The sequence below is a fragment of the Epinephelus fuscoguttatus genome, linkage group LG21, assembly GCF_011397635.1.
Source record: "Epinephelus fuscoguttatus linkage group LG21, E.fuscoguttatus.final_Chr_v1".
Lineage (NCBI taxonomy): Eukaryota > Metazoa > Chordata > Actinopteri > Perciformes > Serranidae > Epinephelus > Epinephelus fuscoguttatus.
In genome coordinates this window covers 7,504,810-7,520,910 of record NC_064772.1, presented here as the reverse complement: position 1 = coordinate 7,520,910, position 16,101 = coordinate 7,504,810, and the positions used below count along the sequence as shown (strand labels likewise).

Sequence of the window (16,101 nt, the reverse complement as noted above, 5' to 3'; positions counted from 1 at the left end):
TTGTTTTGTCTGTCTAATCTTTTTTATCTAGTTTTTAGTCTAACACGTATTAAACATTTAGAAGAAGAGTATACTTTTTTAATCCCCTCAGGGGAAATTCATTTTTTCACTGTTGCTGTATACACACAGACTTGAAATACACACACATGCACAAAAATGACCTATCTATTAAACGGAGAGATCAGTCCACACTTAGGTTTCAGACGGGGACTTTAACCGGTGACCCTCCAGTTCCCAAATCAAGTCCCTATGAGCTACTGCCCATGTATATATTATCCCTCTCATCAACTTTTTGTTTGTATTGTCATCATATTCATTTTTGCCTTTGTCTTTTTATTCTATTTTATCTAGTTCTTACACCTAGTTTTTCTTTCACTCTTTACTTCTATTACTGTTTTTATAGCTTTTAAATTAATTTTATTTTATTTTATTGTCTTGTGTGCGCTGATTTCTAATTGTTGAATTGTTTTTGTAATTTTTTTGTTTTTAAGTTCTATACTTGTTCTGTCTTTTTGTTAGTCATCTATGAAGCACTTTAAACTGAACAAACCTTTATGAAATGTGCTATACAATTATAGTAATTATAGCTGGATTGACTGATTGAAAAGAAGTGTAACAGCATAACTGCCACTTGTCCTCCATGTGCTTTCGCCTCCTTTTACTTACACATTTTCTAAAGATATGCAGATGCTGGAAGTGGATATTATAATATTATAAAATGAGTGTTTTAATATCTTCATTCATTCATTCATCTTCTAACCGCTTCATCCTCTTGAGGGTCGCGGGGGGGCTGGAGTGTTTTAATAGTAGAAAAAAATTCCTTTTCAGCCTCCTGATTCAACTTTAAATGATCAAGTTGGAAATTATTTCATGACTTTTTAAGATCTGAAACTCTGAACTCTGCTACCTCTGTCTCTTCTCCCCCATTTTCATCCTCCACTCACTTTAACTTTTCACTATTCCTGTCCACTCCCTTTCTTCAATGTCTACTTGTTACGACCCCTAGATTGGCACCACTCCCTTCCTCTTTACCTCTCCAGTCTTCTAGAAACTGATCTTAACAGTAGGTGAGGACACCTCTACTCCCTCCCTCCCTCCATGTCTCCCTGTCTCCCTCCCTCCATCCCTCATTCACAGAGTCCCTCCCTCCTTCACTCTGCCTTCAGAGCTTCTTTTCTCACTGTCTGTACTTCCATCATTTCTCTCTGTGTCTCTGTGGTTGTAGGAAGGATGCTGCCCTGCAGGCTCCTGGGTCTGCTGGCTCTCCTCGTGCTCTGCAAAGGTAAGAAAAGCAACTATTTTTTTTACTCATCAAGGAAAATGTGACTTTATGCTCAAATGTGCTCAGTTCTTATCTTGGCGGAGGGATTAATCCTGCAAGGAACTAAAAAAAAATAACTATGAATATCCACAAAATGAGAAGTAAAGTGTGTGTGAGAGTGCAGACAGAAACAGCTTAGTGAAGTGTAGGAAGGAACAGATTATTTAAAAGCACCCCCCTCCATCTGCTCCACTTTGAAGCGTATATTAAAGCCTGCTGTTTCTGTCTGGTGGTATGAAAGTAAATATACACCATCTCTCTCTCTCTCTCTCTCTCTCTCTCTCTCTCTCTCTCTCTCTCACACACACACACACACACACACCCACACACATGCCAGTCATAAGTTATTCATAGTTGACCAATGTATGTGTTTGGGGCTGGATTGGGGCTGTTTCCACCCTCTTGTGCACAGGGTGGGGCGGGTGGTGAGGGGATGAGGTGTTTTTTTATAGCAGCCTGATCCTATTGAGGGCAGTGTCGCACTCATGTGTGCTAATTGCAGAGCGGGAATCGCCACCCGCCATGGGGGAACTACCGGTAGACATGATGCTAAATGCTAGAAAAACCAGCCGTGTTTGCAGCGACACAGTGATGTTAGCAGAAGAGGGAGGGGCTTGAGATGAGCGGCAATTAGCTTAGATTCGCATTACGACTTGAATCAGGGGGAAACAGCTAGCCTGGCTGTGTACAAAGGTAAAAAAAAAAATAAAAAATCAGCACCTTTAAAACTCACTAATTAAATGTTGAGTTTGGTCATTTTCCAGCTTGATGCTTTTTCTTCCCATGTTTAATGTTTGATGTGTCTAAGTGGCTAACGGGAACAGCTATGTTTAAAACTGGTCCAGTATCGAGCAAGACCAAAACAGGCAGTAATGTAACCACTTGAGGCATGTTTGCACTGTCAGTTCACATCCACTATAAGTCTTTGTTTTCATCACTAACAGGCTCAGATTGTGTCTGACAACATTATGGAAAGGATCACTACAGAGGTCGACCTTTTTGTCAAAGAGTAAGATCCTTAAGTTTAGCCAAAGAAAACAACACCAAAATCGCCATCACCAAACTCACCTGACTCCTTTTTTTTTTTAAAAAAAAAAACAGTAAGGTCCTGTTTAGACGACAACGGTTTCTCTAAAAACGGAAAAGTCTGTCCTTTTCGTTTTAAAAAACTTCTGCGTTTATATGACGACGTTATTGAAACGATCCCCGTTCACACAGAGCTGCAAAATCTACGGGAAACGCTGTAGTATGCACGCCAGGCCAATGGGTGGCAGTGTAAATTTCAAAGCAACACCACGGCATGACGCCATGCGCCTGTGCTGAAGCGCCGTCCTCTACAACGCGGTGATTACAAACCAAAACAAAGAAGACACAATGGCGAAAGCATGCACAGATAACTTTGTCTGGATGGACGACGAGGTGGAGTTGCTACAGTAACAGATCTACACTTCACTTCAAATCAACAGGGCGAGCAGCACAAAGAGAGCTTGGCATTGTTGTTGTGACGGTCGGCATGCCTAGCGACTGGAACCGTAATGCGCATGTGCAAAAAGTCTCCGTTTTCAGAGGAACTGCATATTGCAAGTTTACATGACAACGGAGATGCTGCCGTTTCCAAAAAGTTGCACTCTGGAACCCATTTTCAAAATGTTGTGTTTTCAGGCACCCAAAACGCCACTGTCCTGTAAACGATCGGCCAAAACGCAACTAAAGTTTACCGTTTTCAGTTGAAATCGTTGTCGTATAAACGGGACCTAATTATATCATTGTGAAATACATTTCATTCAACAACAACAGAAACAGAAACTAAATAAAACTCACAAAAGCCATCTTGGTTCATCTTTCCACTGTTCCAACGATCACCAACTCTGGTTGGATTGAAATAAACCTTAACCAAAGGAAGGGTGGGCATTACGCTTTCGCACCGATGCTGTTCTATTATCAGCAGTAACCTAGGGAGTTTACACAACCAAAAACACAGCAACAACACTTAACTGCGAGCTAGCTCGTAGATCCTGTACGCCTGGCAGGAGTCATGGGAAGGGACATAACGAAATTATTAGTCATCAACATTTTTTATTCTTTCCAGGAAGTGACAAACTACCATTAAGAATAAGCTGCAAAATGGCTTTTTTGTAATTGTTGGGCCAGATACTGGCATGTTATTAACAATCAGCGAAAGATGTGATTTAAAAAAACAAACAAACAACCAAAACATCTTTATTTTGGATTCAGGAAACAAAGTGAAACATTTTTACTTGCCCAGAGATACATTCTTCTCAAACTGCACTGTGTTCAGTAGCATCTTTACATTCATACGCAATCCCAGCACCTCTAAAATGTATTTTGGGGTCAGTGTGAACACAGACCAGCAATCCTAAACATAGTTAGAGTCAGTTACAGTAAAATTACTGTTTTTGTTCACTTGTAAGGACTCAGAGCAGGTGGGGGTATATGTCGTGTTTGAGGAGTGGTTAAATGATTAACACGATGAGAAAGCAGATGAAACATATTGCTGCTCCACAAAGTGGTGTTTCTTTCCTAATATTTTGATTTCTAATGCACTAATAGATAATTTTACTAATTCAGGCCTCTAAAAGTATTTAAATAATCTAACAGACATCTGCCAGGAATGATGAAATGTCTGTCCAGGACAAAACAAATCTTTAAATCCAATATTTCCACCTGCCCAAGCTTGCCACAGGCCGAATTAACATACATCAGGTGAAGGAGAAGAGCAGAACAACCTGTTCAAAGATTTTACCATCCCAGGCAGATTGTGGACATCTGTGAGATCACAAAAATACCTTTGAAGATTCTGCTTGCCGCATCAGGTCAATTATTTTTCTTTATTTAATTAAGTCCCCTTTGTTTCTTAGGTAGCTACGTGTCTGTGTTAGGATGTTGATAATGATTTCCAAACAGTGGACCTGTTGGAGAATTCCCTTTTGTCTTTCATTAACCTACAAAAAGGTTACTGCTGATACAGCAGGCAGTCAGTGGGGATTAATTGGTGAGAAAACAACCACCTGGATGCGACAGTATGGAGGCTAAAGACACTTTAAATAGGCTAAAGAGACTCTCTGTTCACTGGACTGCCAGCTTAATCCTACATCATAGAGCTAAAGAGGTCTGACCGTCACTTACCAGACAAGAACTGATCCTAGTATTTCCAGTCAGATGGCACCAAGACTTTGGATTTTTACATATGTACGGGGGATGAAAAGTGTGGTGAGGTTAACTGGGTCAGGCGGTGAAACATGTCAACAAACGTGATAAACAACAAGGGTTTAGGTGGTTTTAAAAGACGGATTTTTGGGGGGAGTTTTTCCTGATCAGCTGTGAGGGTCCAAAGGACAGAGGGATGTCGTATGCTGTAAAGCCCTGTGAGGCAAATTGTGATTTGTGATATTGGGCTTCATAAATAAAATTTAATTGAAAATTGAATTGATTGATATTTTTGAAAGGCGTCCGGCTGCTTTTGTCGTATTAGGTAACTCCTCTGTCATATATTTAAATAGATCTGAGTTTTGTCAGTCAAGGGCAAATTCATTTGTCATGTCAAGGTGGTGACCAACCCATGGAAACTACAAAAGAACCCAGCAGGCTCGCTCAGTCTGTCAGGAAACATTTTCAACTTATGCAGATATGCAGTTTGCACCATCCATTAAAAAAAACAATAGAACAAACCGTCAAAAACATGTGGATTTAAAAACAATAAAACAACAAAATGATATAAAAGAAAGTAGATTAAAAGCAATGGTGAATACATGGGTCTTGAGCGTGGATTTAAAAGTAGCACTGTCTCAAGTTTTAGCATTTCTGCCAATTTGTTCCACATTTGTGTAGCAGAGAATTAGAGACAGTCCGTAGAAATGTTTAGTAAGCATCTGGATGCTGATTACACATCAGATACATATAACTGTAACATGTAACACACACACATGTAGCAGGTAACACACACACACACACCAACAAAAGCAAGCTGTAAGTGAAAGTGATTACACTGTTTGAGATTTAGATTTTGAGAAAAACCCTGTTCTCTCATCAAAAACAACAGATAAGAAAAGATAAAGGAAATTTCCGCATCCAAGACACTTGATATACACAGTGACATAAATACATTTACTTTTGACTTTTATTTTTGCTTTAGTTTTTTCACCAGTTTAAGTTAAACCGCTAAGGCTTTTCATACACTCAATACTATGACTACTTTTCTTTTCCAAGATAATCCATGAGATTAGAGAGGTGTGACATATTGAGGTGCTGATTAAACAGTTTCATTACTTCACAGATTTGTTTTGGGATGGTCACAATAAAAGGCCATTCTAAAATGTGAAGTTTGTGCTTAATTTTTTTTTATTTATTGACATTTCACAGGACTAGCTCTACAGAGGTGCATTTTTTGGTCCCAGATGCCCCAAAGAATCAGTCAGTATCTGGTATGATACCATTTGCCTCATGCAGTGGGACACACCTCCTTTACCCAGAGTTGATGAGGTTGTTGGTTTCTGGCCCACTCCTAGAAAGTGCTGTCGTGCACGCCAACTCGCCAACATGCCGAGCATCCAAAACATGCTCAATGGGTGACATTTCTGGTGAATATGCAGGCCAAGCAAGAACTGGAACGTTGTTTTAGCTTCAAGGAGTTGTGTACAGATCCCTGCAACATGCTGTCATGCATGAGGTCATGGTGGGTCTCAGGATCTCATCACGGTATCTCTGTGCATTCAAACTGCCATCAATGTAATCACCTGTGTTTGTTGTCTGTAGCTTATGCCAGCCCATAGCATTACCCCACCGCCACCATGGGCCACTCTGTTCACAATGTTGACATTCGTAATCCGCTTGCCTGGACAACACCATACACACTGTCTGCCATCAGCACAGTGTGAACTGGGATTAATCTGTGGAGAGAAAACTTCTAACATGCCAGACGCCATCTAAGTTGAGCAGCTGCTCAGTCAAATCAGGTACAATGACAAACTGCTGTCAGGTTAAGACCCTGGTGAGGACACGAGCATGCAGATGAGCTTCACTGAGACAGTTTCTGACAGTCTGTGCAGAAATTCTTTGGTTGTGCCAACCGTTGCATCAGCTGCTCAGGTGGCTAAGTCTCAGACGATCTTGGAGGTGAACATGCTGGATGTGGAGGTCCTGGGCTGGTGTGGTTACACGTGGTCTGCAGTTGTGAGGTTGGTTGGATGTACTGCCATATTCATGGAGACGACATTGGCGGTGGTGAAATGAACCTTCAGTTCACAGGCAGTCAGCCTGCCAATAACACGCTCCCTCTGCACTTGCAACATCTGTGGCATTGTGCTGTGTGATCATTTCAGAGTGGCCTTTTATTGTGACCTCCCAAGACACACCTGTGGAGTAATGATATGGATAGCATGGATGGATCATCTTGAAAAAGAGCAAGTGCTCATAATATCTAATGAGTGCATAAAAAGTCTGAAAAAAGTGTTGTTTAAATGTTTGCTTAGAGGATTTATTTCTATGTGTAAATCAAGTGTCATGGACGTAGACATTTCCCTCATCTTTTCTTATCTTTTCTTGTGTTTGATGAGAGAACAGAGGGTTTTTCTCAAAATTCAACACAGATTCTTGGACTTAAGTTTCTCTGTCCTGTAGGCATTTAAAACTACAACTAAAATGATTAAATTTTGACACGAAATGTCTCTCAGGTCAGGAGGAGAGTGGGACGGTTGAGTCCTGCGATAACTTCACAGACCTCGACCTGTCCCATTGCTTCATGGGAACCAGTCTGTATGTCCGGCTGCTGCTCTACACCCGCTCCAACCTTGACTGCGGACGCGAGCTCAACCACCACCACCTGTCCACCCAGCCACTCTTCAACCTGTCACGCCCCACCGCCTTCATCATCCACGGCTACAGGCCCACTGGAGCGCCCCCCATCTGGATAGACCACCTCGTCCACCTGCTGGCCAAGCAGGAGGACATGAATGTCATCGTGGTGGACTGGAACAGGGGGGCAGCCAACCTCAACTACTTCACAGCAGTGAGCTACACCAGGGAGGCGGCTTACAACCTGACCGGCTTCATCATGACCATGCAGGTGAGACACTTCAGTAACTAAGTATGACAAAAACTATCAATAACTCTGCAGCTCTACGGAGCTTTTTAAGCCTCTTCTAGATGCTGATTTTGAATTTTAGTTTATTTTTATTTATTTATTTATTTTTACCACATTTACTGTTTGTTTCAGTCTCAGGATTTCCAGCAGCAGTGTGGGAGCTGGAAGCTGCCAAAATCAAAAATATTTGAATCACTCTAAAATAAAAAATGCAATCGAGTGTACCAACTATAATATTAAAAACAAATGTCAGCATTAGATAATTGCTAAAATGTGACATAAATTGATATTTCGCTTTTAATTTATTTCTTATATTATCTTATTATTTTATTTATTTACCTTTGTATGTATAAAGAAAATAATACAGAAATAAATAGGTTTATGAAAAAAACAGGGGAAATGCAAAGGGACAATAATAAATAAACAAAAACATTATAAAATAAATAAATACATTAACAAAAATAATAAAATAAATCAGTACATTTAAGAAAATAATAAAAATAAATAAAAGTGAAAATTAAGGAAAGTAAATAAAAAAGTAAATAAATTTCAATACATACATTTCAATAACATTTTTGGTACATTCAGTGGCATATTAATGTATTTATCAAGTCATTTATTTCTTTTTTTTTTATTTTGGCAGCTTCTGTCCTCCAAAGTTTTTAGCCAAAAAAACTATTTGCTGAGCTCCAGACAGACACAGGGTATGTTTACATGCATATTAATATTCCATTATTTTTCCCAATTTGACAATATTCTGAATTTGATTCAGGTCGTGTAAACTGCAATTTCTGTTTACATGTTTAAAATTTACCATTCTCCGATGAAGATGTGGGATATCCTGATACTATTCAGGTTTAGAAGCATTCTTTATACACGTACACACGTACATTCAGAATGCGTCTCAACTGAGGTTTTTACCCACAGTTTACACACAGTGTCCTGCCAGTTTACAGTCAGTCATGGGTACATTGTCCACAAACCACTGTGAAAGAGATGGGGTTTTTTTACATCTTGACATTGTATTCTTGACATCTTGACTGAGAGTTTGAAGGGTTTTTTAGGGGAAGCAGACAAAAAGCCTACATTTGCCAAAGTTCAGGTCAGAATTTTTTTCAACAGTTTCAAGTGGCCCAGGTCTTTACGCATCTCATCTAGTGATAAATTTAGAACAGCTCAAACAAAAGCCACTGTCTATAAATATGTCAATTTCATGAGTCTAAGCTTTCCCAGTGTTCCCCTCTTTCCAGATAATCTTAGAAATTTTGAGTTTTCTAAATATTTTTGTGGCGGCACAGTGGTGTGGTGGTTAGCACTGTCGCCTCACAGCAAGAGGGTTGCCGGTTCGATCCCGGGCGTGGGAGCCCTTCTGTGTGGAGTTTGCATGTTCTCCCCGTGTCAGCGTGGGTTCTCTCCGGGCACTCCGGCTTCCTCCCACAGTCCAAAGACATGCAGATTGGGGACTAGGTTAATTGATAACTCTAAATTGTCCGTAGGTGTGAATGTGAGCGTGAATGGTTGTTTGTCTCTATGTGTCAGCCCTGCGATAGTCTCAGCTGGGATAGGCTCCAGCCCCCCCCCCCCCGCGACCCTCAAGAGGATGAAGCGGTTAGAAGATGAATGAATGAATGAATAAATGTTTTTGTTTAGTTAAATCATATTGTGTGTGAATCATATTTCCCAGCACAAAGTTCTTAAAGCTGATTCAAAACCTTCTCTAAGCTGCCACCAGGAGTAAAAGTACTTTTTGTTGGCTGAAGAGTAATTAAATTTAAGTATAAGTCTTAAAAATGCTAGACCCATCCCCAGCAAGTTTCTACAATATCACAGAGCATCTTTAATCTGCTACTGTCCTCCAGTGGTTACCACAGATTTTATATCCATGCATGAACAGTAAGATGAAAGCTAAAGACACATAAAGAGAGAGATAACTTGATCTGTAACCTCAATGTGACGGTGGGTTTTTTGATTACTGTGCGTCTGCAGGAGGAAGGAGCCTCTCTGAGCTCAGTCCATCTCATCGGTGTCAGTCTGGGAGCTCACCTGGCTGGATTTGTGGGAGCAAACCTGAAGGGGAAGATTGGACGAATCACAGGTAATGAATAAAAGAGCATACGGGAAAATTAAAAGAATAAAAGCAAAGAGGAGAGTTAAGTGTACTGAGTTTGAGGGGGGAGAATTTTAGGTTTAAAATGTTTAACAAAATCAAAATCTTTAAGTTTTTCATTATTTGCAGAGTGACAGCAAGTGCAGAAAACTATGCAAACCACAGTTAGAAGACTGTTATTAAAACAGCAGGGCTGCACAATGTTCCACCTTATATAGCAATTGCAAACAACTCTGGTAAAGGTAGTCAGGTTACATGTTGTGGTGCTACTCACAATCTGCCAAATGAGGTTTACATTTTTGTAAACAACACTCAAACATACAGACACATCTTGTAAAAACAAACTTGAATCAAAACAGCTGGGTTCGATGACAGAATCTGTGGTTTAAAAAAAACCCGAGTTGACCCTCAGGACATCTTGTCCACCAGGTCTGGACCCAGCAGGACCGATGTTCACTAGCGCCACACCAGAGGAGAGGCTGGACCCATCAGACGCCATGTTTGTGGACGTACTTCACACAGACATGAACTGTGAGTATCTGTTGTACATTTACTGATTATAATTAAACATGACAGACAACAGACTGTAGAGACTAAACACATTAGAGTCAACATGTTACTGTGCCTTTAACGCAGAGACACAGAGCAAGCTTATTAAAAACAGATTGTTTCTGTTGTCTTCCATGTGACACACAAGTTTTTTTTAACTCTTGAATATAACCATATCATTAATGATGTAGACATGTGTATAATCTTATGTTTGATATTTTATGTGTTGCCAGAAGATGTTTGTTATCATGAGGGTTGGGCCAAACATTTGGCATGACAGGGTAATAAAATTGGAAAAATTGTATAACTTCCTCAAGTCATAAACCAAAATATCGTCCTTTTATGAAATATCATACATTATCCGGTCAGGGTTGCCAGCTCTCACATGATGGATTTGTTTTCTGTGTGCAAAGTGACAAAAATATCTGCATCAACATACAGTGGCACAGTAAGGTCTTTTATTAAATAATAGCCTAATTTCTTCCAAATGCAAATTTTTTTGTTAATGTTTTGAAACTAAATAGCTCAAATTTGGGATTTGTTTAGGGGCACTACAACAAAATAAGTTTAGCATTAAAGACATTGTCAGCCCTGCCCATTAACAGCTGACGTCCCGCAGAAAGGATTTCATCAGCTGGTGATTCAGTGGAAAGTTTTAATGTTGTTTTAATTAATAAAATAAAACAGCTCCTGTTGATTTGGTGAAGTCATATTTGAACTAATTCTGACTTTCTGATCTTAAACCTCAGAAGAAGAAACATGGTAAAACAGTTTTCTGCTTCAGTTTTTTCTTTTTTACATAAAAAAAATGTATGTTATAATTTTGTAATTCTACTGTTGTGTGTTGTTTGTGCTCCCCGAACCCCACAATATAAGCAATATATATATATTGTATTTTATATTTTACATGTTATAGTTTTCATTGACAGCGATTGCTTCTCTGTAATTGTTGTACATATGATTAAAAAACACACCTGCATTATTATACCTGTATTACTCCCACAGTACTCCTTCAAAACTGATACATATTTCTGAGGGACGTTTTATATATTTGACATTTTTGTTAAATTTTCAACAATAGTGTACATAGTTTCTCAAGGTGGAGTGAGGATGCCATGCCAGAATCAGAGGATTTAACAGCTCCATAGGAAGATTTTATTTCGTATGGCAAAAACGTTTTGGTCATGTCTTGAGAAATGTAATAATCTGCAGGTTAAAAGATAAAATATTTGTATCATATCACCCACCAGAAATCTATATTAAAGAGACAATGATAACATGATGTGCAATGATTCGAGTAGCAGTCGGTGTTAAACTCAGTTTTTAATCTGTATTTTCTGTATTTTTCATGTGCAGCATTCGGACTGAATGGAGCTCATGGTCATATTGACTTCTATGCCAACGGTGGAGCTGACCAACCAGGGTGTCCTAAAACCATCTTTGCAGGTGAACACGCACACACACACACACACACACACACACACACACACACACAGAAACCTTTCACACACAAGTAGCATGTGAGGATTAAGCTTTGCTTGTGTTCCTTTCTCCTTTATGGGAACTGAGGCTGCAGAGCTCACTCAGTAGTTTCCTGCTATTTGTTGGTTATGTTGTTTTTGTAAATAATTCACAGTCTAATAGTTGACCTTTGACCCCAGAAAAATGAGTGACATGGTTTCATTTGATTAAAACCTGAGGAAAGGCTGCTTTGAGTAAACCTTTCTTACTGTTTCTTATAGTGTCACTTCATCCATTTTCACCTGTTTTATTCATTAGTTATGAGGTTGTTTCTCATAACTAATAGTTAAGGGTTGTCAGTTTTACCAAAAACCCTCACAGATGTGGCTGATTAGTTGTGTTGCTGTTCTGTAATAAGTTATCTTATACTGACACCTTCAAAATTCTATTAAAATGCATCTTGAAGCTTTTTCTCTAGACTCACCTAAATTATATATAACATCAGAAATTCTGACTGGAATCACTTACTAAAAATAAATATTCTTCTGAAAAATAAAATGATGTTTGGAGCTGATAATGGATTTTGAGATGCTGAAAATATGAAGTGATACAAAATGCAGCTTTTAGCCCAGGACTGTAAGGGTTAACGCACACACACTCACGGCAGCATTGTCTTTGTCTCCCACAGGTAAATCTTATTTTGTGTGTGACCACCAGCGCTCAGTGTTTCTGTTCCTGTGCTCTCTGAACCGGACCTGCAGCCTGACAGGCTACCCGTGCTCGTCCTACAGCGACTTCCTGGAGGGACGGTGTCTGCAGTGTGAGGCCTTCAAACCTGCGTCCTGCCCCGTGCTGGGTACGTGGGCAGATGTGTGGAGTCTGAGCTCCTGCTGTGACTGATGGAGGCTTCATGTCTGATCACCTGTGTGGTCTCACCTGCAGGTTATGATGTCAGCCAGTGGAGAGAGACTCTGCTGCAATTGGGACAGACCAAAGTCTTCTTCAGCACCACGGCCACGCTGCCCTACAGGAGTGAGTCAGACGCAGAAAGTCTCATCAACATACAGCATTCACACGGCAGATTTACTGAAGTGCAATGAGATAATGGCATTGCAGTACCTGTAATCTAAATACTGACCAATCTGTGTCATACTCTTATCAGTGCTGAAAAGTAACTAAGTACAGTTAATGTTACTTTCTGCTTCTACTCCTTTACATTTATCTGAAAGCTGGAGTTACTTACTTCAAGATTTTTGCAAACAAAACATCAAAGATCTTAAAAAAATCTGTTTTGTATGTTTAATTTAAGTCATTTTTCCTTACGATAAAATTACTTAAGTTTTATGGTTATAACTTCTTTTTCTCTTTAATTAACAACTAACAATTTGGATTTTTTTTTATTTATTTATTTTTTTTTACTTTTCTGCATTGAGTACTTTTAATTTTAATCCTGTAAATACAGCCCCTGATTATGTGTACATACTTTTCCTTAATCCACATTTTCAAGGCAGGACTTTACTTTTAATGGAGTGTTCTTACAGCATGGTGTTAGTACTTTTACTTAAGTGAAGGATCTTAAAACATCCTCCACCACTCTTTATAAGTGCAAATCATGTAGTTTTCTACCAGCTGCTAAAAAAAAAACAAATAAAAAACGGGATTTGACGTTACTGATGGACAAAATTTTAAAGTCACTGATTGTGGTGCAGCAGCTTTTTTCTGCTCATTAAGTTGAAAGTTAAAGAACAGGTGCACAAGTCCATCTTAAAATAATAGTCAGGTGCCTCTACGTACACTGAGACAGGTTTTACTTGCTGTAATCATTCCTCCTGTTCATATTGACCATTAAAAGATATCTTTCAAATGCACCTTCAGTGAAAATGATCCACAGTCCTGATTCTATGTAAAAACACTAAAGTTCAGCTGAAGCCCACATGAAGTTTCACAGTCAGAAGAATCAAGTGGATATCTTCCAAAGCTGCTGCAATTTTATGGCAAAATCTCTTTGTGTTAGTCTCACTCTTGTACAGCTCAGCAGGAACACCCAGAGAAGGTATTTTGCATGGGTGCAGATCTGATGACAAGTCTGGGGGGGGGACACCATCAGTTGTGATTTTTTTTTAACTGCACGCATGCAAATCATGCCCACAGAGCATCTGAGATTGCCAGCATATTTCACGATTTCATAGAGGCTCATCACCATCACCAAGTCATTCAAAAAGCACTACAAAGAGAATCATACGCTTACCTTTACAGTTTATTTCTCTTAAACAGCCAGTAGTATATGGAACCAGCCATCACCCTCCTTTTCACTGCTTCGCTGTTGGTTAATGCTACTTCTAGTTTCAGGGTCTCAGGCATGTTATGTCCACTCACGTTCTCATCTCTCTCCTCTCACAGATTCCCATTTCTCCTCATCATCTTCCCTTTCTCCCAGTATATAGGACTACTGTATACATTTGTTCAATTTCAATCATTTAAGCTATTTAGAATTAGGGGGGACAATTTGTGTTTTTCAGAATTTGGGGGGGACATCTGCCTCAGAGATTTCTACTTCAATACAATGGAGGTGAATTTATGTCATTTGTTTGTGACAGAGCTGAGCTACAGAGTGGACATGGTGACCTGGAACCAGTACCTCCGCTGGGGGGTGGTCTTCATCCGTCTGCACAGTGGAAGAAACTTCACAGAGGCTCGAATAGACCAGTAAGTCTGTCTGTAATGGAAAAGTGGAATACAAGTTTCCCTGTTGGAACATCAGTCTGCAGAAGTTTAACACATCTCGCTTTGAAATAAAATATCTTTACCTTTCTCCTCCTCTTTGCTCTCAGTAAGCTCCTCCGGTTTGAGCAGTACACCTCCACCCGGCTGCTGGCCCAGTTCGACGATGATCTGCAGCATGTCCAGAAGATCTCGCTGCGCATCAACACTGGCAACGTGATCGGCCCTCGTTACAAAATCAGACTGCTGCGAATACGCTTCATACCGCTGGAGCGTCCTGAGAGGTCAGTCCTGAACCCACAGTGCTGTTCATTACAGTTTTAGACATTTAGCTGTTTTTGTTTTACAAGTACAAATACTGTGATCAGTACACCCACACATGCTCATCAAACCATTCTCAAGCACACTCTCTCAATACTGGACCAAATTTAGACACAAAAACACAAGACAATAGGATCCAGGTTTGAAAAACTGAAATAGTGGCTGATTCATTTTCTGTCAATCACCTAATTGAATAATCACCTAATAGTGCTCTCTCCTCTCCGTCAGGCCTTTAATGTGCCGTTTTGACATCATCATGGAGGAGAACATGGAGGTGGCGTTTCGACCTTTACCCTGCAACTCTCGCCTCTGACTCCCCAAACAGATACACCTATTCTTTTTCTATCGTGGAAACACATCTAACTCACCCAAGTCCAGATGTCCTCTGGGTGCTACAGGGTCTCCTGTCTCCCAGGGGGACCTCCAGGAGGACCCCTCAGGTGGAGCTGCAGCCTCCTCACTGGGTTATCATGACCCGACTGGTGCTGTGGATCACTCCTGCTTACTGGAACATATTGTTACATATGACTGAACCACATCTGTCTCTGCTGGTGCTGATGGGATTTTTGGAAAGCTGAGTGTTTATCTGTGAGATCAGGAAACACAGCAACAAGATTTTTAACCAGGTTAAGGAAAAGCTGCTGCAGGAGAGACGACACGGTGAGATCAGTGTTCAGAATCTCTCTTTATTTCTGCTGCATTTATACTACAAAATACATTTAACCTGTAACTGCAGTGAAACTGACAGGACTGCAGATCTGTCACACATCTATCCTGTATTCATTGTTGATAAATATGATATGAAAACCATGTGGTGATATTTAGAAGCATTAAGAAAATACTCCTTTTTCTGTGGGACAAATTAACCATTTAAAATTTCTTTGGATTAGCTGGTATTTGGAGCCATGTGGTTTTTCACAGGAAGACAGTGAAATACAAAAAAAATTGGGCTTCCGACACCAGTGGATTTACAAAACATTCACAAAACCTTTTCATTATTTTGCTTTTTTTTCTTCTCAGATTTAAATGTTGTATTTGTAGCATTTGCAACAGAGCCAAAATTTTATCATGGAAATTTAAAACAGGTTATTTAAAAACAAAACAAGGTATATAAAGTGCTTTAACAACAGGTTTTAATTTGTGATTGAGAAGTGATTTTGTTTTATTGAAAAGTAATGTTCTGCAGGTACCTTTTTATATTTACAATAAATAAATAAAATGTATTATAATTTCTGCCCTGATAAGCATTTATATTAAAAAAAAACAAAAACAAAAACAAAAATTGAGCAAGACCAAAAGTTACAGCTACATAACAAAACAAAACAAAAACCAGGGATAAAAAATAATGTGAAAATCAATGATTAAAACTTAAAAACTAAGTCTACTTGAAAAATAAAGGCCTGATTAAAAAAACTGTTCTTTAATTTTTCTTTTTGATTTCTGACATGTTGGAATTGAGGGTGTTTTAAACTATTCATATGCTGGACTAAAGTCCCAGACACACCAAACCGACATCCAAGA

General features: G+C 39.4%; 1 protein-coding gene across 1 annotated transcript; it reads left to right on the top strand.

Annotated features, from left to right (window-relative positions):
• The first annotated feature begins 1,217 nt into the window (after positions 1-1,217).
• On the top strand, positions 1,218-15,652 carry lipib (lipase, member Ib). The gene is made up of 10 exons (XM_049566010.1): positions 1,218-1,282; positions 7,012-7,403; positions 9,408-9,516; positions 9,958-10,059; positions 11,434-11,523; positions 12,227-12,394; positions 12,481-12,570; positions 14,136-14,244; positions 14,370-14,543; positions 14,809-15,652. Exons 1-10 carry the CDS (start codon positions 1,231-1,233, stop codon positions 14,891-14,893), a joined length of 1,371 nt encoding a protein of 456 aa, XP_049421967.1. The 5' UTR covers positions 1,218-1,230; the 3' UTR covers positions 14,894-15,652.
• Positions 15,653-16,101: the final 449 nt, after the last annotated feature.

Excerpts from the sequence above, each read along its gene's own strand:
- lipib (XM_049566010.1), top strand. The coding sequence starts at position 1,231 with ATGCTGCCCTGCAGGCTCCTGGGTCTGCTGGCTCTCCTCGTGCTCTGC. Across the intron at positions 11,524-12,226 it reads TCCTAAAACCATCTTTGCAG|GTAAATCTTATTTTGTGTGT; the intron begins GTGAACACGCAC and ends TGTCTCCCACAG. Across the intron at positions 12,571-14,135 it reads GGCCACGCTGCCCTACAGGA|AGCTGAGCTACAGAGTGGAC; the intron begins GTGAGTCAGACG and ends TGTTTGTGACAG.